Source organism: Pezoporus flaviventris, unplaced genomic scaffold, assembly GCF_033815535.1.
Source record: "Pezoporus flaviventris isolate CSIRO_AGI_PZ_B2104156 unplaced genomic scaffold, CSIRO_AGI_Pfla_v1 ptg000082l, whole genome shotgun sequence".
NCBI classification, from domain to species: domain Eukaryota; kingdom Metazoa; phylum Chordata; class Aves; order Psittaciformes; family Psittacidae; genus Pezoporus; species Pezoporus flaviventris.
The window spans coordinates 1,230,888-1,258,036 of record NW_026892630.1 but is presented as its reverse complement, the minus strand read 5'-3'; the positions used below and the strand labels follow the sequence as shown (position 1 = coordinate 1,258,036).

General features: G+C 37.9%; 1 protein-coding gene across 5 annotated transcripts in view; it reads left to right on the top strand.

Moving 5' to 3' along the window:
• CDH13 (cadherin 13) overlaps positions 1 to 27,149 on the top strand; it is a 793,216-nt gene that overhangs the window by 161,065 nt on the left and 605,002 nt on the right. For all 5 annotated transcript variants that reach the window (XR_009747137.1, XR_009747138.1, XM_061475030.1 and 2 more), the window contains exon 3: positions 7,867 to 8,075. Coding sequence is in view for 3 of the 5 variants with exons in the window: in XM_061475030.1 (XP_061331014.1) it covers positions 7,867 to 8,075 (209 nt within the window). In the remaining 2 variants the exon portion in view is untranslated. The remainder of the gene's footprint in view (positions 1 to 7,866; positions 8,076 to 27,149) is intronic.

The following is a 27,149-nucleotide window of genomic DNA, read 5'->3' as shown; positions in this document are numbered from 1 at the left end:
ATCCCTTTCTTGATCTATGGGAAGGTTAACATTCTTGCTATGCATTTTAGCAGCACCAAAAAACCCGGTGACTATTAATAGGTAATATTCGTACTGTGGAAAGGGTATTCTCTGTGAGGGAGATATGCACGCCCTAGTGCCCGCTGGTGAGCTGTTGGTGTAATTCTTGCATTTTATTGAGTCTAGGCGCAAATCTGGTCATCACACACAAGTTGCAAGGGGAGGTTTGCCAGTTTAGCTAATCAGGTTGGTTTTGTAGGCATTAGAAGTGTGTGCAAAGAGGAAGTCTGTTGTTTAGTACTTGTTCTTCCAAAGAAGTCTAATATAGATGTGTATTTGTATTAGGCAATCCCTGTTATAGTTTGATGAACATTGTACAGTTGCTCATGTTTCCTCAGTTTTTGATTATCTGGATGCTAAATATGTCATTATAATTTATTTCAGGGCAGCATGAAGGATTTATATAGATACCAGGGAATCATAAACTTGTAGTGGGAGATAATAAACTACTATTGTTTACTGTGGTTTTTTTCTTAAATCTGTAGACATTCTGCTGGCTAGCTGGAGTTTAGCATTGTTATTTATAAACCTTCAAAAAGGATTTTAATGAAATTAATTTTGTTAATTTTCTTAAATGTTCAATAAGGTTTGTTTGTATGTGTATGTGTAAAACAATATTTTAGTCATGAATTGTAGCTGCACAAAACCACAAATCCATTATTTCTAGAGCACTGTTATGAAAAAATCATAACCTTGTATCACAAGGAACAAACTGTCTGACTTAACTGTTGGCAGTGTCTCGTCTAGACTTTAGTCTGCCTCCAAAAGTGTCATGGGGGACATAATTCATCTCCTGAAGACTCATAACACTTTGCGTTTCTATTAATTTGTGTTGGGCTGATGTGTGACACCCTGTACTAACGTCAGGCATTCAGCAGTGCGATGAATGCCATCACGTGGTGGCCTGTTACTATCCCCTTAGCTATTTGCCTGCTGTTTTCAGTCAGCTTCAATGTTTATGGCTAACAAGAGCTTTGCTAGGTCAATGGTACTTATGAATTTTTATGTACAACAGCACTCAGAAGCATTTATGATTGCTTCAACCATCATTTTTATCTCTTTGTAGTTAATGAAGCTCAGCTTTGCCAGTTTCTAACTTACCAATATTGGTAGTATCATTGAGCAAGGAGGACTTTTGAGCAGAGCTGAGGGATCCCTGCTGGGCTGGAAAGTTAAGTTGCCTTTGTGCAGCTGTAATGTGCTTTTGCATCTCTAGATTTCTCACAGCTATAGCTTCTGACTTGTGGTTTCAATATGATCTAAAGGTATTTGTTAAAAAAGATAAGAAAACATACACAGGATAATGTTTGATTGCTGCAGTAATTCCTGCTGATTTCAACAAGGCTAAGTCGAATTTACAAGAAGTATGCTAACCTTCACTGATAGAGAAATTAAGCCTCCGTGTGTGTGTTTTCAAATGTGATATTTCCTCACTGAGGAGCCATTTTGTTGCTAGCTATCATAAAAATACAAATATCTGTACATAGAAACATACAGTGTAAGGAGTTCTTTTTTGTGCTTATAGGTAAGTATGTATACTTAATGATTCAGAATGCCTCTGTAGAGATTTCATCAGAGAGAAAATTATAGATTCTGTCTTTCTGTTCAAAACAAATTAAACTTCTGAGAATTAAACTTGGGGAAAATATTACTTTAGAAGAGAAATATATCAGCTTAATACATGCTTTTGAATATAAGAAATTATTTCAGGTTGTTTTCTTTTGTATGGTTTACAAGAAATCCAACTGCTAAACTTTTGATGTTTTAAAGTGGTTTTCTTTGAAACATCTGTGGTTCATTATCATAAATATCACAGTAGAAACCTCACATATGTGGTACATCATAACAGTGAGAATGGGATGTACTGAAATGATGAATCCCAGGAACTAGAAATTTCTTGCTGAGATGTGTAGGGGGTAATATTTCCAACTACAACTTCAGTTTCCTTTCATTACAGTGACGGATTCTTGGGATATTATACAAGAACCCTTTTTCCAACAGGTCCTTTGATAGTAAGCTTGAAGTCCATGATTAAATTCTTGAATTCAGTGATTAAAGCCTTGTGGTTCCTGATGCTGAATATTGCTTGGTGGACAAAAATATTCTGTGCAATTCACATATGAATAAGTTTTGTTACAGAAAGGAGGAAATGTCTAACACAGGAGGCTGAGAAATGAACAGAGGGTGATGAGTGACATGCACGTTGTTTTTCACTGGGAGAGCCTTGGCAGTATTTTCATTTTGCTTGTATGGAGTTTTGGAGCCTGTCTCATACCATGTGGCATATTAGGCACAATAAAGATGTTCATCTGGCAGCTGGAACATGACTAAGAACATCAAAAGAGTCATATATGCAGCTATAAATGAGGAACTCTGCCTTCATGTAAATAAATATTACAACATTGTTTTAATTGCCCATTGAGTTCTTGACAATAAGACACAATCACTAGTCCTTTCTGATGCAGCATTATGAAAACTTTAGGACTATAGCTGAACAGTTACTATTATTAACCTTTTGCTTCTCCTGTTTTACTTCTGTAGCACCTTGATCACCAATCGTTTCGTTGCAAAATCAGACTCAGAGTGAGCAGGTGGTCTTTGCTCTAAGGAGCTTACAGTCTAGTTAAACTCCTTAAGCTCTAAAATAAAAAGAGCGTGCAGAAGGATGTGGGAAGTTTTAGTGTCCACTCTAATCAGGCTGCCATTTGTCCAGTCTGTTATAGTGCTGCTGGGTAGTATGAGTAACGTCAGTTATCCAGCTCATGGCTTCCTCACACGTCATCTCTGTGACAAATGCATGAACATTGTGAACATTATTGTACATCATGAGGATCATATGCCATCATGGTTGCCAAGCAGCAAAGTGTTATATATTGGGAGACTACTTTTTCAATTTAGGCAGACTGCCAGATGGTTTGGTCTCTTCTCTCCGTGGCAGACTCCTTGGAGCATATGTTATCCATCCAAATGACATAGATTTTAGTAACTGCGTTTACTTCTTTGGTATCTGGAGATTGTTTAAATACTAATCTGAAAGGATTTGATTGAAAGAATTCTTGTAATGACATGTTTTATTTCTGAAAACAGACATCCAAGCCTTCTTCTTGAAACCAGGCCCTTTTGATCATTTGGATAGCTTCTCAGTGCAACATTCTGAGCTGGGTTTTTTTTGCATGTGATTGTTCATCTTATACTCAGGAGTTCCAAATCGCATCCCCGAATTTCCTTCAGCCTTGGGAGACAGTTCAGTGTCAGGACTTCACCAGATAAGTAAGCTGTGTAGTGAGACACATTGGTTAGTTCACTGCATTTTTGTAGTTTTAATATTCTTGAACGAACTGCACATACACAGGCCTAATGTAGAACTGAAAAGACCAGGGGATTAATTGAATCTACAATTTCCACGTGTCGAAAAGACTTTAACGTACCGCTTAGTCCATCCTCGTGGTTTGTAGCAGGACCAGTTACTGAGATTGGTCTTGAGTGATAGTGGATGAAGCTGGTATTTGATTAACCTTGTGTTAAAATCCCTGCAACTGTAGGTATTCAGCATGACCTCAGCACCCTCTTTTAATAGTTAGCTGGAAGGCTTTCTTCAATATCTGTTTGAGGTTCCCATCTTTTGAGATCTGCAAAACCCTGCCTAGTTTCTTATTATACTGGTTAGTACTTGGAGTACACAAGAAGTGATTAATTAATCACTTTTTATAATTTTAACATAAAGATTTGCACACAGGCTTTGCATACAAAACAAGTTTTCTTCACTGGAGAGTAAGAACTAAAAATCATATTTGCTCATATTTAACAGGCTATGCTGTTTTGGAGCATCAGCAATGTGTAGCTTTGTTTAAGGGATAGGTGTAGTGACACAGGTGAAAAATCTGAGTAAACTGATGAAGTTGAAAATCCTAAGATCCCTCCTCAGTGCCTGTCAGGGCAGGAAAGTGTGGTCAATGCCAGGGCTGGCTTCTTGGGCTATGAAGCTGCTACTGGGGCCAGGTACAGGCAGCGCAAGTGATGATAACTTTGGGTATTGCACTGGCTCTTCTCCAGAATCTTCATGAATTTCAGGAAACAAATGATTCCCAGTGAGTGGCATTGTGAAAATGACTGGGAACACAACACAGTCTCATAAGATGTTCCCTGGTTATCCTAGTCCAGGAGATGTCATCATTCTGATTTCACATTTGCCCCTAATTTAGGCGATTTTATCTAAGGTTACAGTTCTCTTCAACTCGTCTAACAATTGGCTTCAATTTCACATCTGGCCCTTGATCAGAATAATCTTCAAAGTTCTCCATCCTTTTAACCACTTCGTCTTCTACCCACTTCTAATTTCTCTCCTACTTATCAGTACATCTCAGAATCTTTTAATTTTCTTTCCCTCTCCTTGCTCTTAACCTCATCAAATACTCTTGTTTCTGTGGTGGAATTGGGAATTGAAAGCATCAGTGCTTTTGGATGAGATATATGGTAGGAAAACAGTTTTTTACTTTCAAACAGCTCTGCTTCTGCTTTTGTTGGAGAAAGTTGCAAAGTTTCATAAAGCAAGGTCAATAGATGAGCAAAATATAAAAGGTCTACAAGTGTCAAATTCATAACTCCAAAGGAATGCAGAATATAGATCCAAGTACTTCTGATTCCATGTGTCAAATCTGCATGTGGTCTTTGATTTTCTGTAGTGTATGCAGATGGCAGCGATGCAGGAATCTCAAGGTTTGCGAATGCAGAGCAGCAAGGCGAGAGAAGTATACTCACAGCCACTTTCTCCCCACTTTCCGAACCATGATACAGTGTGGCCCCTTTTTGAATGTGACCTGTAGTATTTGGCTGGGTGATACTATTGCCCTGAAACATGACATTTGGTTTTAGGTGATTACTTTATCATAGTTTTATTAGTTTGGTTTTTTTTTTATTTTATTTTACTCTTGACATAATTAATTTCTCAGAATGATGCCAATTCTTTCCAGTTCTAAGCTTTTAATAGCAGATCAGCAGCAGCTTTCGAGAAGCATGTATTTATTCATTATAACAAGGTACCTACCAAAGAGCCCATTTCATTGTTTGGTTTTGTTAAGGCAAGAAAAGAATAAGCTAAAAGAGAATCTACCCCTAGTTCATCAAGGCTGCAAACTACACAGTGATTAGGAAAGAGAATTTCAACTTCCCACGTTTGTGGTGACAGGAAAGTTTTGTCTTTTTGGTGGGTTGATAGCTTTAGGAGATTGCAGTAAATCTGTTAAAATGCCTGTCATATCAACAACATAAATTGTGATGGGCTGTTTTGCACTAGGGAGGCCTTGCTAACAGAAAGCCTTCCATCAAATTCCTACCATGAGCACAAGACTCTTTTGGCAAATGATTCGCAGCCTCAGAGAGCAGCATGGATACCAGCACAGCCTGGTCAGTGTGAGGTTGATCTGAACTGTTGCTTCTCCCACATTCTGTGTCTTCCCCCCTGCTTCCACTGCGGTGTAAGACTTTGCAAGCAGGGGTCTGTGACATGACAGACTGAGATAGATTTGTTTGGAGGGATTGGAGTATCTGAGGGAAAAGATCTTTTGTGTCTTTTTTATTTATAATCTCGCTTGCTTTCAACAAAATTCAATGAAATGGCAAATGAGCTGATGAAATGTGGGTTGGTTATCCCACTGTGAATCCAAGGACAGCTCTTTTTGCCCTCAAGTAAAGCAGAAAAAATAGGAGCAGCTTTTATTCAAAAGATGTAAGCAAGGCTAAAACTTGATCCTTCAGGTGCCAGGGAATTTTTATGTGGTGATTATAGATTTTGGACTTTTGAGGATCGCCACGAACAGTCACAAATTAACAGGGTCACAACCGTGGTTTTTACAATCCCACCTCAGGCTCTAGAGCTGTTGTTGATGGTCAGTGTGCTGTTGCTGGGTGACACCTGCGGGTCCTTTGTGAGGGCATAGGGCTGGTTCCAGCGTTGCCCCAGCGCAGGGCACCACTGAGCCTGTCAACAGGGATGGTGGTGCCTCTGGGGAAGGGGCAAAACGCTGCTTGGGGTGAGCAGAGAGGGTGTGAGAGCGTGTGAGCCCGAGGGGAGGAGGAAGAAGAGGAGGAAAGGGAAGAATTATAAGAAGGGCTGCATGCACTGGAGCAGGACTGCTCAGAGGACCCCGCGCTGGAGCAGGTGGGTATGTCCTGAAGGAACCTGCAGCCTGTGGAGAGGGAACTCAAGCTGGACCAGAGGAAAAGTGCGAGGAGGAGGAAGGAGCTGCAGAGAGGAGCTGTTAGTTCCTGTCCATAACCCTTTGCTCGCCATCCCCCTGTGCTGCTCTGGGAGAGAAGGCAGAGGAGTTGGGAATGAAGGAGTGAAGCTCCCCTGGGGAAAAGCGGGAGGGAGAGAAGGTGTGAAGTTGTATTCACATTCTGGAACTAGCAACAGTTCTTTTTCACTGTGTTGGTTCTACTTTGGGATTCAATCCCAGTGAATGCGCAGAGAGGAAGGATCTCCAAGAGATCCCCTGGCAACCCTGTCCTCACTTTGGTATGTCTGGAAATATGCAAAATCTCATAAAGAGGATTTCTATGTAACTTTCCTGGAACGTTGAGTAGTCCTCCACTGTGAGATTCTGTCTGCACTAAGGCTGGTTATAGAGTTTGCATAGTCAAGAAAATCTTGGGTATTGGGCAGGCTGTGAGAAACCTGGGATTATGTTTTTCTTTTAAAGTCAATGACCCAATGCAAGAAGTCTATACTGTGAATTGAAACAATTATGCAAAGTGCTTTGTTCTCAGTAAAAACTCCGTTGTCTTTGATCTTCTGTAGTCTGTATCCCTGTCTGTGTTAACTTCTGAAATTGTAATGCTGTTATTAAAGATCCAGTAGAAATGAAATGTAAAATCAAAATACCAAGAGCATACAGATAAGTGAAAAATCTACAACAGCAGTAACTCAAGGAGCAGGTAGAGAATACAGAACAGATTGTCTGCAAAAAGACCCTTCTCATGCAAATATATTGTTCAGACATGTCAAAACCTGAGAAATATACTTAGCAATTACAAGTCTGTGATGAAGACCTTAATGATATAGCTGGTAGTTACATGAGTAATGTTTTCTCCGGTGTTTTGTGCAAAGTGAATCTACTGGACTCAGAAAGGAACTTGAGACAGTTTCAAACCTCTGTACTTTAGAGATATTTTTCTCTCCATGCCAGCTTTCCAAAATATTGAAGATCTTCCATGTAAAGTGAAACAAGATTATTGACAGCTAATGTTTGATTAAAAGTTCTCATAATCCTTAGCTACACTGATAGCTCAGCCACTTTATCACCATCCTGGTGCGTAGTAAGAAATGTTACATGTTGGGTTTTCTGTTTCACAGCACATTTACAGTAGACTGAGGTTGAATATTCTGTAAACAACCAGCTTAAAGTTGGGTATCTGGAACTACTTTGCCAAGAGAAAAGCCTTGAGAGATTCTGGGTTACAATGAGTGTGACAACAAGGTTTCTACTGTTGCTGCCCAATTTTTAGAAGTAGGTGTGCATTTCAAGCATGTTTTTTTAAGTGACTGCAAAATGCTCATGTCCAAAGTGCTCTATCTCCTACCTCCCCAGTTAGCATAGTCAAAATACCTTCATCCTTCTGAAAATGAATATTCATATAATTTGTCCATGAGTAATAGTCACACAAATATAAAGCTTCTTTGAAAGTTTTTCCTCGTAGGTTGCAATACATTTCTTCCTAGATCTATAGATAAACCAATAAGATGTTTGAAGTCTGTATTCCAAAGTGGATACTTATAATTGTTTGTTTATTTTTTCTTTTTTTCCCCAGTGAAATTTGATGACTGCAAGGGGAATAATAAATTGACCTTTGAAGTTTCTAACCCAGATTTTAAGGTGGAACGCGATGGAACTTTAGTTGCACTAAAGAATATGTCAGAAGCTGGCAGAACCTTTTTTGTCCACGCACAGTCTGAACATGCTGAGGATCTGGCAGAAATTTTGATTGTTGAAGAAAAGGAAAAACACAGTGCATTAAAGGTAAGACATGTACAAAAGATTAGAAGAAAGTGCCAGGAGATGCTGCTGGGTATTTACATGTGCTGTCTAGGACTGTAAGTGGTTTTAATCTGTTAGCAGATATCAAAATCAGTCTTCAATCCAGATACTGCCGTAATGTTTTAGTACTTAGTTTAATTTAAAATACAGATTTTCCAGGTTTTGAAAAATGTATTACATCTTCAGGCATAAATGCTAAGCATTCATAAAGAAATGATTCAACGCAAAGAGCCCCAAAATTGACGGGTTCTTCTGGTGTACATTAAGCCAGAGGACCACAGTTTGGCCATAACTGAAAAAGAAAATCATAGTCTAAATGTGTAATTCAGAATTTACAGAACCTTCACATTCATTCCAAGTCTTAAGTGCGTGGAATTGAATTCTGTGCTGTGGAATTTAAGTTTTTGTATAGGTCTGCTTACCTGGCATTGCCTTGTGTTAAAATACATTAACATCTGCCCTCAAATAGCAGCACATCACTTGCACCCTGCCTCTATGGGCTAGTGATTTCTGTTCCATTCTGTCCACTGAATGATGTGTCCTTTTCTTTCCACTTCTGGATTTCAGTGTAATACTAATCTCAGACTAAGGGGAGAAGTGCTTCACAAATTGGTTGTTTACTTCACCTCCATGAAAGTAAGGAAAGGAAACATAAAATAGCCTCTGCTTGTGTGTCAGGGTGTTTAGGAGACAGGCAAGCAAGGCTTACTGGACAATTAAGCCTGGTACCTTTACAAATCTACAATTTCAAGGAATTATAAAGAAGCCATGATAAAAATGACTGATCTGTTGTCTTATTTGGGTGTTTCAACTTTTAGCTACCAGCATTGTCATTGTATTTCCACAATAGCTTAGTATAACTTCCTTTTTCCATTAAGAAAACCCAGAAAAGTTACATTTAGGGGAAAGGTTGAACAACCTTCTGACAGTCCATGGCTGTGGAAAGGTTTTGGTCTGCACTTTGAGCAGCACATGATGTGAATATAGATTGCCAGCAGGAGAGAAAGTACCAGAATGCATAACTACAGAGAGCTGATCAGAACACTTAAATGAATTTAATTGTATTAATATATGCTGTTTCTTCACAAAGTAAAGTTTTAACAGAGTCATACTTAAGTGAGTCTTTTACATGGTGGAGCCATGGATTTAGCTCCTGCCAAATTCAGGGTAGGAAAGCTGCACTTGCAGGAGCTGGGCACTTGTATGTCTTGTGTCTAAAACTAGCAAGCCGTGCTCCTTCTGGTGCATTCACAAGAACATTCAAATGATTTCATTTTCACTCCAGGTTTTGAAATCTTAGGAGCAGTTTCAGAATGGAGATTCTCATTCCCCGGTTAGAAGTTGGTGAAACCACAGAGGAGTTTGAGATGTTTCTGACAGGAAGTCTGGAGTTAAACTTCAGGGAATCATTTTATGTGTGAAGATCTGACTCCCTGAGAATCATATTCTGAAGTTTTATTTTGGTTTTAGTAGGGAAGCAGCCCTTCAGTGTCTTTGAGAGGAGGTATTCCATGGAAGTTACAATCTAGGGGAATTAAGAAGTGTGTATTTACATAGACTATGACATGGCTTTGCTGGTGACCTTTTCCCTTTATGTCTTATTTGGGTTCTGGTAGTCTCCCCTCAAAACGTTCCAGCAATATTAATTAATGCCTAGTGTTGAAATCTATCACCAGACTACATTCAAAAGCCAAGTCTAATTTGGCCCCACTCCCAGATTCTGTTCCAATCACTTTGTGTTGCTTCAGAGAAAGCCAGTCTGAATCTGACATATTCTGCCACTTGCCAGTCTTTCTTTGTAGGTGACTCCTCAAAGCAGCATCACAGTGTCATCTCTATCTGCATTCATCACTTCTTTATGGACTTTGATATTCAGCTCATGACTAGAAGGTTACCCATTTTAGTGTGGTCATCCTTGGCGCCTGCAGTGCCATTGGGAGTTACATGATGTATTAATGTGTCCTAGGAAATCCTTCTAGTGAGGATCATCCCCTTATTGAGGGGAATATAAAGATCTTTGAGGCTGACTGTCCTAGTCTGGCCTCAGGCAGTACTCTGTTGCTGTTTGTCCTGGGTTCAGCAGTAGCAGTCATGTTTCTCCTCCTTGGTAGCTGGTGCAGTGCAGTGTTTTGACTTTCGGCTCGGGAACAGAGCTGATAGAGATGTTTTGGTTTGGCCAAGGACTTTGTGAGCCTCACGCTCTGCCAGGGGGGGAGGGCAAGCCAGGAGGAAGCAGAGACAGGACACCTGACCCAAACTGACCAAAGAGGTATTCCATACCACAGCACGTCATGCCCAGGATGTAACTGGGAGTTAGCCGGAAGGGCTGGGAGACTGCAGGGTTGGAGGAGGTATCGGTCAGAGCTTGGTCGGGCTTGGGGGGCGAGTTATCGGTCAGCGGGTGGTGAGGTGTTGTATTCTGTTCCCTTGTTATTTCCTTTATCATTATTATCATTGGTGGTAGCAGTAGTGATTTGTGTTATACCTTAGTTACTAAACTGTTCTTATCTCAACCCGTGGGAGTTGCATTCTTTTGATTCTCCTCTCCGTCCCTCCGAGAGCAGGGGGAGGGCAAGAAAGGGGGGGAAGTGAGCGAACGAATTACCTGACTGGGTTTAAACCACGACACTGTTAAATCAATATTTTTTTTTACCAGCCATTTCAGCTATTGTTTGCCCATTTTAAACACAACAGACAGTCTTGTCTCTGTTTGTCACACTTGAGAAGGATATAAAAAATACAGAGCCCAATCTAAAGTGATTTTATGATAAATTTGAACTTAATCCTGTACTTTTGCAATCAAAATGTGTCATCATGGAAACAGCAGAACTGCTCCATCTGTTTATGCAAGTAGTTTTGGCTAAGAAATGCTCAGATGGAGCCTTTGTAATTCAGGAGCCTTAGTAATTCAGCATAATTCTGTAGGGTTAAGATGAGTGCATGTTAGAACACTGCTTAGCATCAGTACTTAGAATACAGTAGCTTATTTAATTAGGGGATAAGTAGTTCTTAAGTATTTCCCCACTGCCAGGAAGTGCCATTTCTTTTCTGAAAGCATGTAACCTACATCTGTGAAATCCCATTGTTAATGTTTCTAAATTCAGATTCCCAACATGTTTGGAAATGACTTTCAACAATGATCTCTAATATGCTGACTGGCAGTCTGAGCCTGGGAAGATATAGCATAATTCTTAAAACTCACTGATTGCTACCAACCATACTTTAGATGAATATGGAAAATATTTAGAGGTCCAGTCTAGAGCATGCAGAAAAGCTTTTGGCATTCTAGTGATGGAGGGGTGTGGTTTGTTCCTGATGAAGATAGGCTGGCCTCACTGATCAGTCCTACATGATTAACTTCATGGCCATAGCATAATCAAGGGCTGTTAGAATAGCACTCACTGCTTTAATGTTGCTTATTGTGTCTGAAGGGCATGTTGTCTTACTCTTGTGCCAGAAGTGTATTAGATCTGCAGAGCCTGCAGCTTTCTGTCAAAGGGTGGCCATGACTACAGTATGAGAGGATAGATGGTTCCTCAACATCATCAGCCAACTTGGCTCTTGCTCTCTGATCACAGAATCTTTTGCAGGGTCAAATGACAGAAAAGCAAATTCAGCATCGCTGCTTTTCCAGAAGTCTGGATGTTTCTGCAAAATACCCTAAACCCCACGAATATCTCTACCTACAGATACGCATACATGCTATTGAGAACAAAAATCTGTACATCAGATTACAGTTAGATTGCTTTCTACAACCTGTTTTTAATGCTCCTTTCCTCCATGGTTTTGGCTAGATAAACAGCTTTCTGTCCATCTTGGCAGAGGGAAGTCTTCATATAAAAACTGCTGTGATTTTTGAGAGACATGTAAAATATGAGTGCACAGATTTGCCATGGGCCTGTGTAAGGCATAACATTACAGTGTTATCTTTGTAATAGCTGTGTGTGTATATGCTTGTACCCTCAGGCAATCAGAGTGCTCAATACAGGAAATGAAGTTCACTTGCATTCACTGGTGGCGCTGGGTGAGGCATGTACATCTGTGGTCCTGCTCTGCTTAGCCCAGTGTTTGATTCATACTTTTTCACACAGTCAGGACTTGAATGCTTAGTGATATTAAAAATAGGCAAGGAAATATTTTGATTCACCCATGATCCTAAAATGAACTTTGGGTTCATTTGGAATACTTCATAGAATTGCTAAGGTTCAGATTGCAAATGGAAAAATGAATCCCTTGCAAACCCTAGTTGGGAACAAGCTGAGCTGATAAGTGACAGTCTTTCTTTTTTTTTTTTTTCTTATGTCTTATCCAATGTTTGATCCCTGCTTTGTCTTATAGAACTAGTAAGACAACAAAAAGCTGGAAATTTCATCAGATCTGATAATTTGACCAGACATTAGTGTATTTATTTCAGTTGTCTGGTTTTGTGGAAGACAAAGTATAGCCAATTTTTTGTAGAGCCTCATAGCAGATTGTGAGTTACAAAAGGCAGCAAGCTGGGAATTGAACTGTGTCTTCCAAGGCTAAATAATGGCTGCCTACTGTTTCTCCTCCCCCTCTGTAATCTAGTGCTGGCTTTAATGAATATGCCGTTAGTACACTGGGAACTAAAAGAAAACCTTGGGAAACAATATTTCTCTGTCTTTTTTTTTGTGTATTGCCAAATGCAGCTTGCACCCCTTCCCACCAAAGGAAGAGATTTTATTTGTTACACCATCACAGACACAGGGAGGGGAGGGGCATGAGATATCAAGAGTCTGGCACCAAAGCAGGTAAGAGGGCATGAATGTACTCAGAAATTCCAGTCTGGTAGTAACTTCTCTGTGTGGTGCTCAGCAGCCTTCCATACAGAAGGATGAAATGATTAAACAGAAACTGTCAAACCCTCAGGACACTTTTCAGGCACTAGATGGAAAAAGAATAAGAGAAAGAAAAAAAGAGATAAGAGGGAGGAACACACCCAGAGACAGCATGTTGTAGACAAAGCTTAAAACCATCTTCAGCAGTAGCTCAGATTGAAGAAAATGAAGTTCCTCTAGTCCTACTACTCTGTCCAGTCCACTTCGTAATGGCTAGGGGTTAGTCAGATATACAACTTCGATTTTCCCTTTGTCAAGCCGTTGCTTGACAAAGAAGTACCGTGCTATGTTTATTATTATTATACTGGGGACCTGAGAGGCAGCCTGGCTGAAAAATTCCACAGGTGCCTTGATGACCTGAATTTTGTTTCCTGCTAAGTCACTGCTTGGATGTGTATGTTTGTGCAAGTTGCTTTATGCCTGTGCCTCCTTCCTAAAGTATCAAACAGAAATAATGAAAGTAAGCTCTTTGGATTTAAACCTTAGCATTTCTTGTTTGTATCTTACTCTCTGCTTTATCCCTGCAGGATACAGATTGCAAATTTTATTGATATGAGATAAAAAGTGCCTAGAGCCTTAAATCCTACATGTATGGTTTTCTGCCTTAAAACAGATGATAAAGGATCAATAATCTTATTACAAATCAGGATTCTCTCACAGAGAAATATTCATGCAAGGAAGTGAATAGTTGAGTTTAGTCATCTGGCAGTTCAATAATTTATTTGGAAAATAAGATCAAGAATCAGCCTCTCTGATATAACAAGCAATCGTTCCCATTAATGTATATTAGCATTTTTTCAGTTTAGAATAGAGTTCCAAATAGGCTGAAAATGACTCTGCAAAAGTCATTTTGCAGAAGACAGACTCTCATATGAGATATTGACAAACAGGCTCAAAGAGTTCCATGTTATTAGATTTTGCATATAGCAGTTGCAGCAAAGAGTGATGCGCCGCATAAATAAAACACCATGTTTTGCATTTAATTTTAAGGCACAAAATAGAGTAAGTCACAGGGGTACATCAATATCTATGATATATTTATAAGTCATTATACTGATCAAAACAGTATCTAGAATACCATTTCAGAAAAGCTGTGGCAATATTTTGTCTTAAGATATGAAGGTGTCCTTCAGGCATATAAAGATGGCTTTTCTTAAAGAGGAAACAAAAGAAAATTCATTTTCTCACTTTGGAATTCCATTTGGAAGAAAGCTTAATATGTTCTACTAGCCTTTAAAAGATTAACTTGTCATTACTTTTATTTTTGTTTGTTTTCACACTGTAAATGTCTACTGACTAGGAATTAATGCATAAAAATTTGATGTAGAAGTAATTTTAGAATGCAATACCTGTGTGTTGATGGCATTGTGGTAAATGACATTTTCCTGCTTTAATCACCTGTAAAAGGTTGAAATTTTTGTTTTTTTTCTAAAGTCTGCAGTACCACATTGCAGGTTTCACAGAATATATCTTAATTAATGCCAATGAAAGCAAGAACTTGTTCTCATCAAGGGGTCATTCTGTACAGTATCATTTAGCTGTCTGTTTGGCATATTTTTATAAAAATCATCTATGCAGACCACTTGCTGTTGGGGAAAAACCAAAGAGCTCCTTTTATGTAAGAAATCTCCTCATCCCCTGAAATAAGCCATTTTCACAGAAGTTCCAGTCGCCTACTTTCCCTTTTTATCCTTCAGCCTGATCCAGAACCTGCTGAAATAATCAGATTCCAGCAGACTTTGGGTCAAGCCATCGAGACAGGAGTTTTGTCTGGCACTGCTTTACAGACATGACTCCTATGCTTCTTTCTGGGCTGTTTCTGAGTGACCACGAGTCCCATGGCAGGGCCCAGTGCTTGTGATTTTTCATATATAGCCCTTCTCCCCGCCTTTCACTTAGCTCTGCAGCAGAGCTTCACCTCTATTGACAGGCTTGTGCTTTCCCTTAGGTCTGGGCTGAATTTATTCTTCCAACTCAGCAGATTCCCACTACCAAAGAAATGCAGGTTTCATATACACTGGCTTTGGAGTTTGCTCTGACAAAGATCCATTTGTCTGAGAATTATTATGGTGCCAAGAGATGTGGCAGTTGCCATAGCAACAGTTATATAATTGTGTTAAATACCAGACTAAATACTATAAAGAGCATGGGCCACTGGTAGTTTTCATTAATTTAATGTTCCTTTTTTTGGGGCAAAGTGCGCCTTGTAAGTTTATTCACTGTTGGTGTAAATACCTAGATCAAATGTGTGGGTTAGCTTTCCTTCCATTTCTCTCAGTATGCAACTTCAGCATGTAAATGAGAAGTACCTGGATATTTAAGGAGAGAAAAATGCTCTTATAGACTGGAAACGTGAATAATTGACTGTGAAACAAGAAGGTGTTAGCTTCTTTGGATGTTCAGTGCTTTTCTCTGTGAGTAATATGCATTCAGATTTTATGTGAACTAGGGAAGTGTTTATCCACAAAAAGGGACTTTGTGCTTTTCAGGAACAAGCAGAGCTATGACAATTGTAAAACATGTCTGACAGTAATTCAAAGGTAAAATTAGATGATTTTTGGAAACAAATGAAAACTTGTTAATTATTCCAAATTATTAACAGAATAATGAAAGATACCAGGCAAAAATATTCTAAATTAATTAATTTTATTAAAAATGTCTAAACCCATAATTTCTTTCAGCCCCGAGCTGCATTTAGACTTCTCAGTTAGTTTCACTGTTGCTTGATGGCCTTCTTGTATAAACTTCAAAGTTTTTGTGGAAGCTCAGAACTAAATGCTGTTCTGGAATGCAACCAATTTTATCATATTTTCTTTTAAATCACACTTAACTCTTAACTTTCATCCATAAGACTTAATGGAAAAGCTTCCATAAATTCAGTGAGACATATTATTCAGAGATTGCTGAAGTCTTTTATCTGAACTAAAATTCACTCTGGACAGCGTGCCAAGAAAATACCGATTTACCTTTTGGCCTTAAAATATGTTTATGAGAGTTTGAATGGTACACAAGTTGTGTGAAGACATTTTGAATTGAATTGGCTTCTTTTTATGATCTAAGGATGCTAACTCTATTTATTAAAAAAAAATCGACTAAATTTTGTGGATGAGGGATGGATCATCATGTATTGACATATAATTCTTTTTCAAGTTATTATTGTTTTGAGTCCAGCATGAAAACATTCTGATATAGACAAAACTATGCCAATCCTATGTGCTAATTTCCATAGACTGCTGGAGTTCTGCGGAAATTTGTGCCAGAGGTATGGGGAACATTTAAAAGAACCATTTGGAAAAGGTTTAAATTTAAAGTTCATTGTAGTAAATGAGCATATAAGTGGGAAAGCAACAGACTAAGCATGATTTAGTAGAACATTAAGCAAGATCATAAAGGATAAGTAGATGTCTCTTAGGATATGTAATATCTTTCATTTATAATGCAGCTTTCATTCTGTAACATCCTTAAAGTGTAACTATTAAGTACACAGAGAAAGAATATGTGTGTCCATGTCTATATACACACATCTGTAAGAAAAGGTATTTGCATAGATATCTTTATTGTCGATACTTATTTCATAATACTTTTTCACATCAGGATAGTAACAGAGTAATTTTTAAATAAGGAGTTTGTGAAAAGGAAGTGGTGATTTCTGTAAGATATTAAAATCCCCGTGACATCCTTAATGTCCTCAAATCCATAATGAACAAGAGGTGTCACAGAAACCAGAAGAGCCTGTGAGACTTCTGTCTATTTCTTCCATTGTTGTTCTCTCATCTGACATGCAGGAATGATGCAGTCAGCATATGACAACTACCCCAGTTTCACCAGAAATACCTCAGATTTATTAAGGAACTGAGACATTTCCAAGAGGAGATCAGACTAAGCTGTATTCAGAACTAAACTCAAGGTTCTTTTTTGCGTCAGAGACACAAAATATTGCTGATGTTTTCCCCAGTATAATCTTTTCCATCAGCTTCCAGATACAGGTTGGATTTGAGAGAGAGCCATAATAGAAGAAATTATTCACATGAAAAGATGATTCCCTGAGTGAGAGTTTAGTCATTTCTCTCCATCAGATACATCAATAATCATCTCTAATGATTGTCCCAATAGTTCCATGCTGGTTTTCACAAACCTGAAGGAACATTTATTATGGTTATTACAGTAACACTTATCTCAGCACACATCTTAAGCATTTAATGGAGCATCACGGGGTAAAAGTCTACATTTGTCGTCTCCCAAGAATTGATTCTGCTACTGCAGGGACAGATGGCTCCTTCCGGACCTAAAATTCCTTAGTTGTTGATCATCACAATCCTATTGCTTTTAAGAGTAGTCCTTTGCATCTTTTGTATACTTTAGAGTTAGATTTCTTAAATATCTAGAATAACTTGGCAAGTTAAAGCTTAATATAATTTGGTACCTCCATAATAAGCAACTCTGCTAACATTTATAGTTGTCTTAATGTTATTAATCATCCAGCTCCTCACTTCTCATTTCACCACCAAATCAAAAAGAATAATCTTTGCATTAAGCAGTTAATCCATTTCATAAAAAATAGTTTTACTCATTGTTTATATATTTCTCCCATTTACTAAGAGGGCACCTAAGGATGGTGACTACACATGAAGAGAGAGGAGGGGCATCAGGTCAATTTGAACTGGCAAGTATTCCTGCAATGTACAGTAATTGGCTACTGCTAATAATTTTGGTACCACTAAAATTCCGCATTGTCCTTCATTACTATGGAAAAGGTAGATTCTTGTTTAAGGCAACTGTACTAGTAAGAAAGGAGAGACTGAATTTGGCCTCTAGTTTCTTAACAAACTCACTATGACTGTTTGGTGCACAGCAGTAAACAAGAAGTTTCCTGACAAGTAAGAAGAAATTAGTTGAAATCTTTTTTAGAAAGTGTTCTGGTAACTTGTTTAAATTCTAGCAACACAAAGTCATTTGATCAGCAACTGTTCAAACTGCCCCAAAAGGGATGCAGTTTTATTTACTTACAAGTCAGCAAACGCCCTTGTGGTTGGTGATGTTCAATACTTGGACCATTTAGCATGTGTTTGAACTCAACAAGAAATTGTCTTGAACCAATTTTATCTTTTTTTTTTTCCTTTCTATCTCTAGAATTAACTTGTGGCTTTGTGATAAATGAATCATGGGTGTAGTATATGTAGCTTTTTAAGATGAGGAATAGATTACAATTCTTTCAAAATGAGCTGGATCTAGCTCTTGGTGTACTGGCCTTGTGGCTAAATTGTGTGATCTTAGTACAAGATTGTAACTTCTCTTTAAGATAGTCTCTTTAAGACAGCTTACTCTTTAAGACAGTCCTTTTTATATCATCATTCAGAAATGGGCTAAATGTTTAACTTTAAGTACATTTATCTGTATAATGGTACTAAGCACACAGGAGAACTACTGAATATTTTATGTGGCCAAGTACAAGTTCTATGGTTAATGTCAAGGCAGTGTGGATGAACTGTTGGTGGTTTTTTGGTGTTTGTTTCGGGGTCTGTGTGTGTGTATTGTTTGTTTGTGGTTTTTTGTTTGCTTGTTTTTGTTGGCTTTTCATCTGGGTGGGGTGGTTTTTTTTTTATTTTTTTTAATTTTTAAATGGTCTCTGTCAAACATGTTGTGACATGACCTGTGTATTCACAAATGGAAATTTAAAGTCTTTGTGAGTATGTGAACTTTGTCTTCACATTACTCACATGAGTATGCATGTCAATATTTTCTGGGGCTTTAAGGACCTTGTTAATAAACATCACAGTTAAGCATTTTCATATCCTCCTGATGCCCAGTGTCTTTTTCGAGTTACTAGAAGCAGCAGGCATGATACATTCATCAATTGAAGATTTATACATCTTGCAGATTTAATGATAATTTAGAAGTTATTAAAAATTAAAATATATTTTAAAAAATTCTTGTAGATCCCACTTATGCTACATGTTAATATGTTGAGTGGCTGGGGGGGGGGGGGAATGCCCTTTGGCTTTTTATACAGTGTTGAACACTGTGCTGTGTTGAATAAAGATCTGTCCTCTAATGACCTGGAGGACGGGTGATAGTAAAATGTCTTTTGGGTTCTGGAAGGCTGAACCAAAAGTTAATTTTTAGACATTGATAGATATTTTTTTGCACTGGGATTTCAAGGGTATAATTCTGTGAAGTACTGAAGTACTGGACTCTCCTAGGAGATCCTGAAGACTTTAGACATTCATTGACATTAGCGCACATTAGTACCACCCAACTTTTTTGACTACTCCTAAAAAAAAATTACTAATAAGAAATCTTCATTGCTAATAGTTTAAAAGGCTGTCTCAAAATGCAAAGGGTTTTCTTAAAGCACAGAAGTGAGTTGTTAAAACAACATGTCAGTCCCTATGAAATGGGACACTGGAATGCTCTTGCGAGGTGTGTTATTTTGATTTGGATATTGTTGAACTCTTTACCAAAAGTGCCAGTAAACTCAATATTCTTGATTGCCTGTCAATTACTACACTGTAGCTTCTTCTTTGCACAGGAAGAATATTCTCATACCTGTGACTTTTTTTCTTTTCCCTGAAGATGAAACAAAAAGTCTACTCATTAGATAGGAAATTCATGCCTGCTGAAATGAGATTTTTGTCTACTGTATGAGTAGACAAAAATCCAGGTGGGACCAGATGGGCTCAGTCATCGTGCTCTCCTGTGGTAGGACCTGGTAACAAGACCATTCAGACTAGACCTTCTGTTCTTACTGATATTCTTGCTGCAAACTATAAACCCATTCCGTAGATTAAAATGATTATTACACTGGTATTCTGTATTTTTTGTCCCAGCCTCTGCAACAGAATTGCCTGCTAGAAATAAAAAACTTGGAATGAATTCCTGATTTAGGAAATAGGCATTTCATTATTTGTTTTCATACTGGCTCAGTCAACATCCACTGGTTGTAGATTCATTCATTTACTGTCATTAATTGTACACAAAATTTAACCTCCATACTGAGAGGTCCATTGGAACTGTCCACACGTATTTAATTTCCAGCAACATCTGTAAAAGTCTTACTAATATAGTGTGGGATATCTTTCAAGAGAGACTTTAAAACATATTCTTTTCAATGCATACATTGTAGGTTTATGTTGAGAAATATAAGAATACGTATAGATTGGGTTATTTTACTAAGAAAGAGGAAAAATGCGTTTTTCAACAAAGTCACATTCTTGCTCTTTAATTAAAATTGTAATCTTAACATTGATAAAACTGATTGTTCTATCCACTCTGTTTCAAATAATGCCTGCAGTTTGATACTGAGCAGTTTATGTTAATTTACCCCTCCTTTTGGTTTTCAACAGAAATGATTTTTTTTCAGCAGCACGTTAAAAGAAAAACTGTCAACTTTTCTGTGCAATCAACTTAATATGGTACAAAATTCTACCCATTTCCTGGCTTTGGGTGTTCTATTGCCATGTGAATCATAGAATCATAGAATAGTTATGGTTGGAAAGGACCTTAAGACCATCTAGTTCCAACTCCCCCCCGCCATTGGCAGGGACACCTCACACTAGACTAAGTTGCCCAAGCCTCTGTGTAGCCTGGCCTTGAACACTGTTAGGGATGGAGCATTTACTGCTTCCTTGGGCAACCCATTCCAGTGCCTCACCACCCTCACGATAAAGAACTTGTTCCTTATATCTAACCTGAACTTCCCCTGTTTTAATTTGAAGCCATTACCCCTTGTCCTACTGCTACAGACCCTGATGAAGAGTCCCTCTCCAGCACCTTTATAGGCCTCATTCAGATATTGGAAGGTTGCTCTGAGGTCTCCACACAGCTTCTCTTCTCCAGCCTGAAATTTCTCAGCACATCTTCTTATGGGAGGTGCTGAAGCCCACTCCATATCCTTGTTGTATTGAGTATTTCTCCCGTCTCTGTCAAAAAAAGATATGTCTCCTTATTGCATATGTAGCTGTGCAAGGCAGGTTAAGTAACTTTATGACTTTATCTGAAGACAACTTTATTTTCTCTGTGCCACCATATTGTGTCGTCCTTTTGTGGTTTGCTCTCTACACCCCCACTCCCCAAAACCATCCTTTTAAAGTTTATGTGGTCATTAAAGCCAGAAGAGTCTGTTGTGCTTCATATTGACCCTCAAATCAGGAATTAAGGTAGAGGTAAGGGGAGGGAATATTAAAACTTCAGTTTAAAGATTAAAAATAGAAATTGGGGAAGATTTGACTCTGAACAGGTCACATCTGCAACAGTCAAATTCATTGTTAACAAAGTTGCGTGCATATGTGATGTAAGGCTTGAAGCTTACAGCTTACAGGGTTGATTTTAGGCATGATTATTCACAAAACCGTGTAATTAATCTCTCATAGGAAAACACAGAAAGCAGTACACCAACTGCAATCTCCATTAAGTCAACAGGAGTCATTCCTCCGATTTTAATGAGCTTTGACTCTACTCATAAATCTGCTATGAGGAGTGTCCAAATCAAAATTTATTTGAGGGTGACCTTGATGTTAATTGTTAGTACTTCCATGTTTTTTAATCACCAGAAAACCGGAATGTGTTAGTGGGACTATCATATTGTATAGCCCTTTCCATTGGATACTATCGAGTTTATATACATATAATCATAATTGTGCAAAATGTTAGTGGGCAGTCACAGTATGCTAGTTATATTTTGTGTCTATGAAATATGAAAAAAATATTTCTTTAGTTATTTTTAATGTTGATTGTGCCTTCAGCTGAATCCCTGCAAAATTAATGGGTTTTTTTTTGGTCAAGTAGCTCTTTAGAGGATCTTAGAAGTTTCACACTTATTCAGTGGCTTTTAATTCCAGATTTTATGTATTGACTATAATTACTTTAAAATTTTATCTCAAATTTGTAAATATCACAAGGCAGATTCTGTTCAGTCCTGTGATGTTTAATAAACTTAACATTGGTCAAAAAAGTTGAATCATTTGTATTCAGTTAGAAGAAAAGTATGATAAATATATTAGAAGTATAAAGGGATAGGCTTCCTTTAACATTTGGCTATTAAACAGAAAAGTATCTGGTTTATTTGAGGGACATAATTACTGTATCTTCTAGTGGTACAAAAGTACGGGATAGAGAGTTATGAGAGAGAAATTATTTTGGTTTAGTTTAATGGCTTTCCTACTTCCTCATCACTGCTGGTAATTATTGTGTCCTTTTAGTTGGCATTCAGTATATTAGGATGTATTTAGGATCATTTTATTAATTGAAAATGTGTTTCAGAGCAATGGTGAATTAGGTAAATGACTTAAGACTCAGTCTTTAAAATTATAAAATGAGAGCATGAGTTGATGGAAGTCAATCTTGTCTCTAGACAATCAGAAGATAAGACTCTGGTTTCTATTGTAAGGTTATATGTTTAGAAGAATTAAGGGAGAGCCCAAATCCCTTCAGCATTTGCATTATTTCTCTGTCATTTTATTGTAGTAGTACAGAAGCACTGTCAAGGATGGTGACTTTTGAGATCTTATACACGTAGTGAAAGACAGCATCTTTCCAAAGAGCTTTCAGACAAAACAGAGGTTGGGCGAAAGGAAAAAGTGTTATAATTTCTACAGTCTTCACTTCTATACCTCTCTGCCTCAGATTTCTGTCTGTAAAATGGAGATACTCAATAAGTATATTAAAGTTACTCAGATACTGGGCAATAGGGAACTTTTACCTTTTGCTGCTGGAGAGCTAGCTATTTTGAAATTAAGGCTATTACACTTAGTTGTTTGATTTAACTCTGCTACAAGCCATTTACTTGATAGTGTAACTCTGAGCTCACCTTCAGGGATGCATGAAGTGGCATCTTAGAGGTCTTTTTTGTAGCCTGCAGTTTACCAGGTAGAGTTTTGTGACTTTGGTTCTCTCTAGAAAGGTAATGAGAAATTCATCATGTATCAGAATATGCAAATAGCTCTTTGCCTTTACCTTATGCTTATCTCCAACAGATTTCCTTTGGCCTTTGACACCCTATTATTGTCATTTCACATGCCTAATTTGTAGTCCCTTCTGATAAGATCATGATTTACATGAGTGAAACGTATTTCCCAAGAAAATGTCTGTGAACTTGTAATGTTATACTGGGGTATATAGAATTCCTTTTAGCAGATGTCTGTCTCCCGCTATAGATCTATGGAAGCACTTTAGTTAAAGAGCATGAATTATACATTCTTGAATGCTTCTCCTGATGATTAAGCTTAATGCAATTTTGAAAGATACCTGAAAATAAAAATAGGGTTTAGAAGATTTTCTTTAGCTTCTAACATGCTGTAACTTTTAGTGTGGGATGACAACTAGCTTAATTCACTGCAGCAATTCTTTTATTTAAAAAATGGCATACTAAGCATGTTTTTCCACCGGAAAGTTTCTTTCTAATTCTCAACATTTCTTATCTGACACTGTGCTAAATGAGAACATGACTTAACAGCTGATATTGATTTGCACGTCATTTTTTCATTTCATTTTCCTATTCAAAAGGAATCAGTGGTGACAAGTTAATGAACTCCAACTCCAACTCCATAGATAAGCTAAGGGATAGGTTTAGTGGCTGCCTTGTTCTAAGTATGAAAGGGCTTAGGCGACTGTTTCATGTTCATGAAAGGGAAACCGGAATGCTCTGTTCTTATAGTAACTGTCAACAAAGCCAACTATATGAAGAAGTGAAATCATGCAGGGCTATTTATAGAAACCTTTTAGCAAGTCTAAATTAATTTATCCTGGTATATTTAAGTCTTTAATATTCACACGTGGAATACAATCACTTTAAATGAAAGTACACTGAGCCCTAGGGCTCTACATTTATTTAGTAAGGGTTCATAAAACTATGCTGCATTATATCTTCTGGTTTTAAATTAACTTCTTGTATAAATAGCTTTGGTCAGTACTAGTGAAGATCAAGACTGCAGAACCACTTCTCAGAGTATTTTTCACTAAACTTGTTTGTTAATCTTTTTGCCCCTTATATATTGCCAATGAATATATCTGGTATCTAAGAAGTTTTTTCCTTTGCGTTTTGTATATTTTTTTCGTATATAGTATTTTAATTTCAGCTTTTCTGGTTTTTAACCAGCAATTTGGTGAATCTGATGCATTTGACCTTTTGGCTGGTGTCTGCTGCTGCTGGGAGTTATGATCTGGTCCAGTAGAGATCATCATCAGAAAAAGCTGAAAATCTTACAGTCTGTTTCTTACTCTTATGGGTAGATTTTTTTTTTTTTTTATTATTTTTTTCTCTTCCTTAAGTAAACTTGAACGTTTCAGAAAGGAAACAGGAAGAACTATAAAACAGGGTAGAATTGGGCTCTACGTTAGCTCAGTGATGCCAATCTATAGTTTTTGTGCAATCCTGAAGTATTTCTTTCAGTTGTAGAGTGTGAACAGACCATGTTTCTCTTCTGTGGTTTAGATTTACTTGAAGATAAATCTGTACCAACTAGGAATTTTCTGCTACGCACTTTCTGCATTGCCAGCTGTGATAAAGACGATGGTTAATCTGATCACAGAATTTTGCCACCAAAGTCACTCATGGACCTTTGGAATGAAAGACTTGTTTTCCAGATGTCTGCATTGGGTTGTAAGACCATGCAGAAATGGAGTGATGGAAGAAAGAGAAGCTGTATATATTAACTTGTGAAGTAAATTTCTGGGGTGACCTTAAAAGGCATGGAACAGTATGTTTCACTTTCCATCATAATTTCTCTTTTCAGAACAGGGTGGAGATGTATTCAGGCATGCTGCCTGAATTCCATATCCATGCCTTGCCAGGAGTTGATCTGGCAGTGGGAATAAACAGTTGCCTCTGAGGAATACACCAATGGTATTTGACCAACCAGGCAAAGTTCTGCCTGACCAGTACTGGAAGCCTGTTCTGCTTGTTCTGCCTCCCTGTCATTCTGCTGATGCTGACAGGCAATGTCAAGGTGCACTGGATTACTGACTTTAGAGGGAGCTCTGATTTTTCAGGAGGCAGTTGGATGTGCAGCAGCAGCATATACCTTTTTCTTCCTCCTACTCCCAAACAAACAGAACCCAAACCCAACTAAAATGCGGTGGCAATAATATTATTTATCAAGGATGTCAGAATGAGAGGTTGAACAGGATATTTTGTCATTTTTCCCTCAAAATTTTTATACTAGTCTTGTAAGTGGATATGCATGGGGACAAGTCTGACACAGGATTCAGATTTTTTGTCACTTTGGTACTGTTTGTTTTTCCCAACATGAGAAAAAGGTGAAATAACAAAAAGATTGATCTTTATTTCAAGATTAAAGTTTCAAAAGCTTAAGATTTGAACTTTACTTAAATCTTTTGAAGAAGTTTGAAGAGCTATTATGTAATATATTTCATTTCAGCTATAGTTGGAAACAACACTATCAACATAGCATAAAAATACTGGTTTTATCATGCTTCTATTTGTATTGCAATACAATACAAATGTATTTGTATTGCAAAAGTAAATATCTCTCAGGACTTCTGCCTGAAATTTTCAGGCTCAGGAAGGTTGTGATTATTCAAGATAAGCTTCAGGCAAGCCTTAAAAAAACATGCTATTAGTTTTGTGCAGATGTAGACCTCATCATGTGTATTTCTTGTATTTTCTTAGCAAGTTTAAATGCAACAGTTTTGTTGCACTTTGTTGTGTAAAAGCACAGATTTAGTAAAACAGAACTAATCTAGATCCCCTCACTATTTAATACAAAAGTTTAAGTGCATGTGATAAGAGAAAAAGAAAGGGAGATGTGGGGGGGAAGAGCTGTCTGAGAGTGGTCTGGTTGTAACCCTTCTACCTGTGTAGCAAACAAAATAGTTTGAAACTGCAGGCTTCAGCTGAAGTCTCATGTGGATGTGGTGCCTGAAGAGGCACATGGCTCTCTGTCAGCTCAGTGGGATGTCACTAGACACCTGCCTACTGGTCCTGCTTCATTACCCAGATGTTCAGATCAGCATGTTTAATCTGAGCTCTTTCTTGTGCTTAACTGCTGTAAAGATTCTTAATAGTGTTGACAAACTGTGCTTTCATACTGTCCTCTGCACATCTTACTTTAGAAGGGCTGAAGTTTTGAGGTCTACCTGAGTGGCTCTTCACACTGGGTTTGCAGTCAGCTACAACGGGGTGGCTTTGAATAATCTCCCTGCTAGAAAATGCCTATCAACTCAAGGAGGTGGAAATAATTGGAAACAATGTTGTCAGAATTCACAAAAGAATAATAGGAAGGAATCCTTTTGTACAAATATTCTAGGAGAGCAACTGGGAAGACAGGTCAGGGACAGAGAGGAGGGGAGGTGGAGAGTCATAATTAGGTAGAAGTTGTGGCAGGCAGAAGGGGTCATACAGAGACCTAAAACTGTAAAGAAAAAATGGGGAAAAGGGAAGTGCGAGCTCATAAAAAAAAAGAAAAAAAGAAAAAAAAAAGGAATATCATGTAAAAGAAAAAGGCTATATCTATTCTTGCAGGCTTCCTCAAACTGTTCATGCCCCCTCCCTCTTTTTTAGTTTCTCTTTGAAGCCTGTAGCATGAGTCTCATAAGACTTTGCTAAGATTGTAATGCAGTACTTCAGCACCACTCTCTCTTGTTTACGTGTCCATTAGTTCAAAGCCATAGACAGGCAATTTATTTGGTATGAAAAATGTCACCTATGGCACCCTCATTTGCATCTGAAAATTGATTTTTGTCACACTGGGATTTTAGTACAACCTCTTTTGGCAGCCAACATTGCCACAAAGCATAATAAAAATAATTATGTGACCACAAAAGCAGGTAAGGTTCACTGTAAGTTTTAAGTCTATACAGAATTATAGTTGGCAAGGCGTTATTGATGGGACTGTGAGATTACCTGGGGTAATCCTTCTTGATGATTTGATATTGACACCTAAACTTAAAACATAGCTTGTGATTGCTAGCAAAGAGTATAACGGCATAATGGTATTTGATTATGTTTAGTCAACCATTCCAGTATGATAGCAGAATATTAGAAATGTCAGTTGGACAATGGATGAACTATTAATTAAGATTTTTAAGATGACAATTATTGGGTGATGGAATGTTTTTTAAGAAAGAACCATAAACCACCTTTTGATGATCAGTTAAAATATGTTACCTACTCAACATTTTTGCAAGTGCTGTTAGTTCATTATCCACTTTCTGATGTATTTGGCACTTGGAGTCTGCCAAG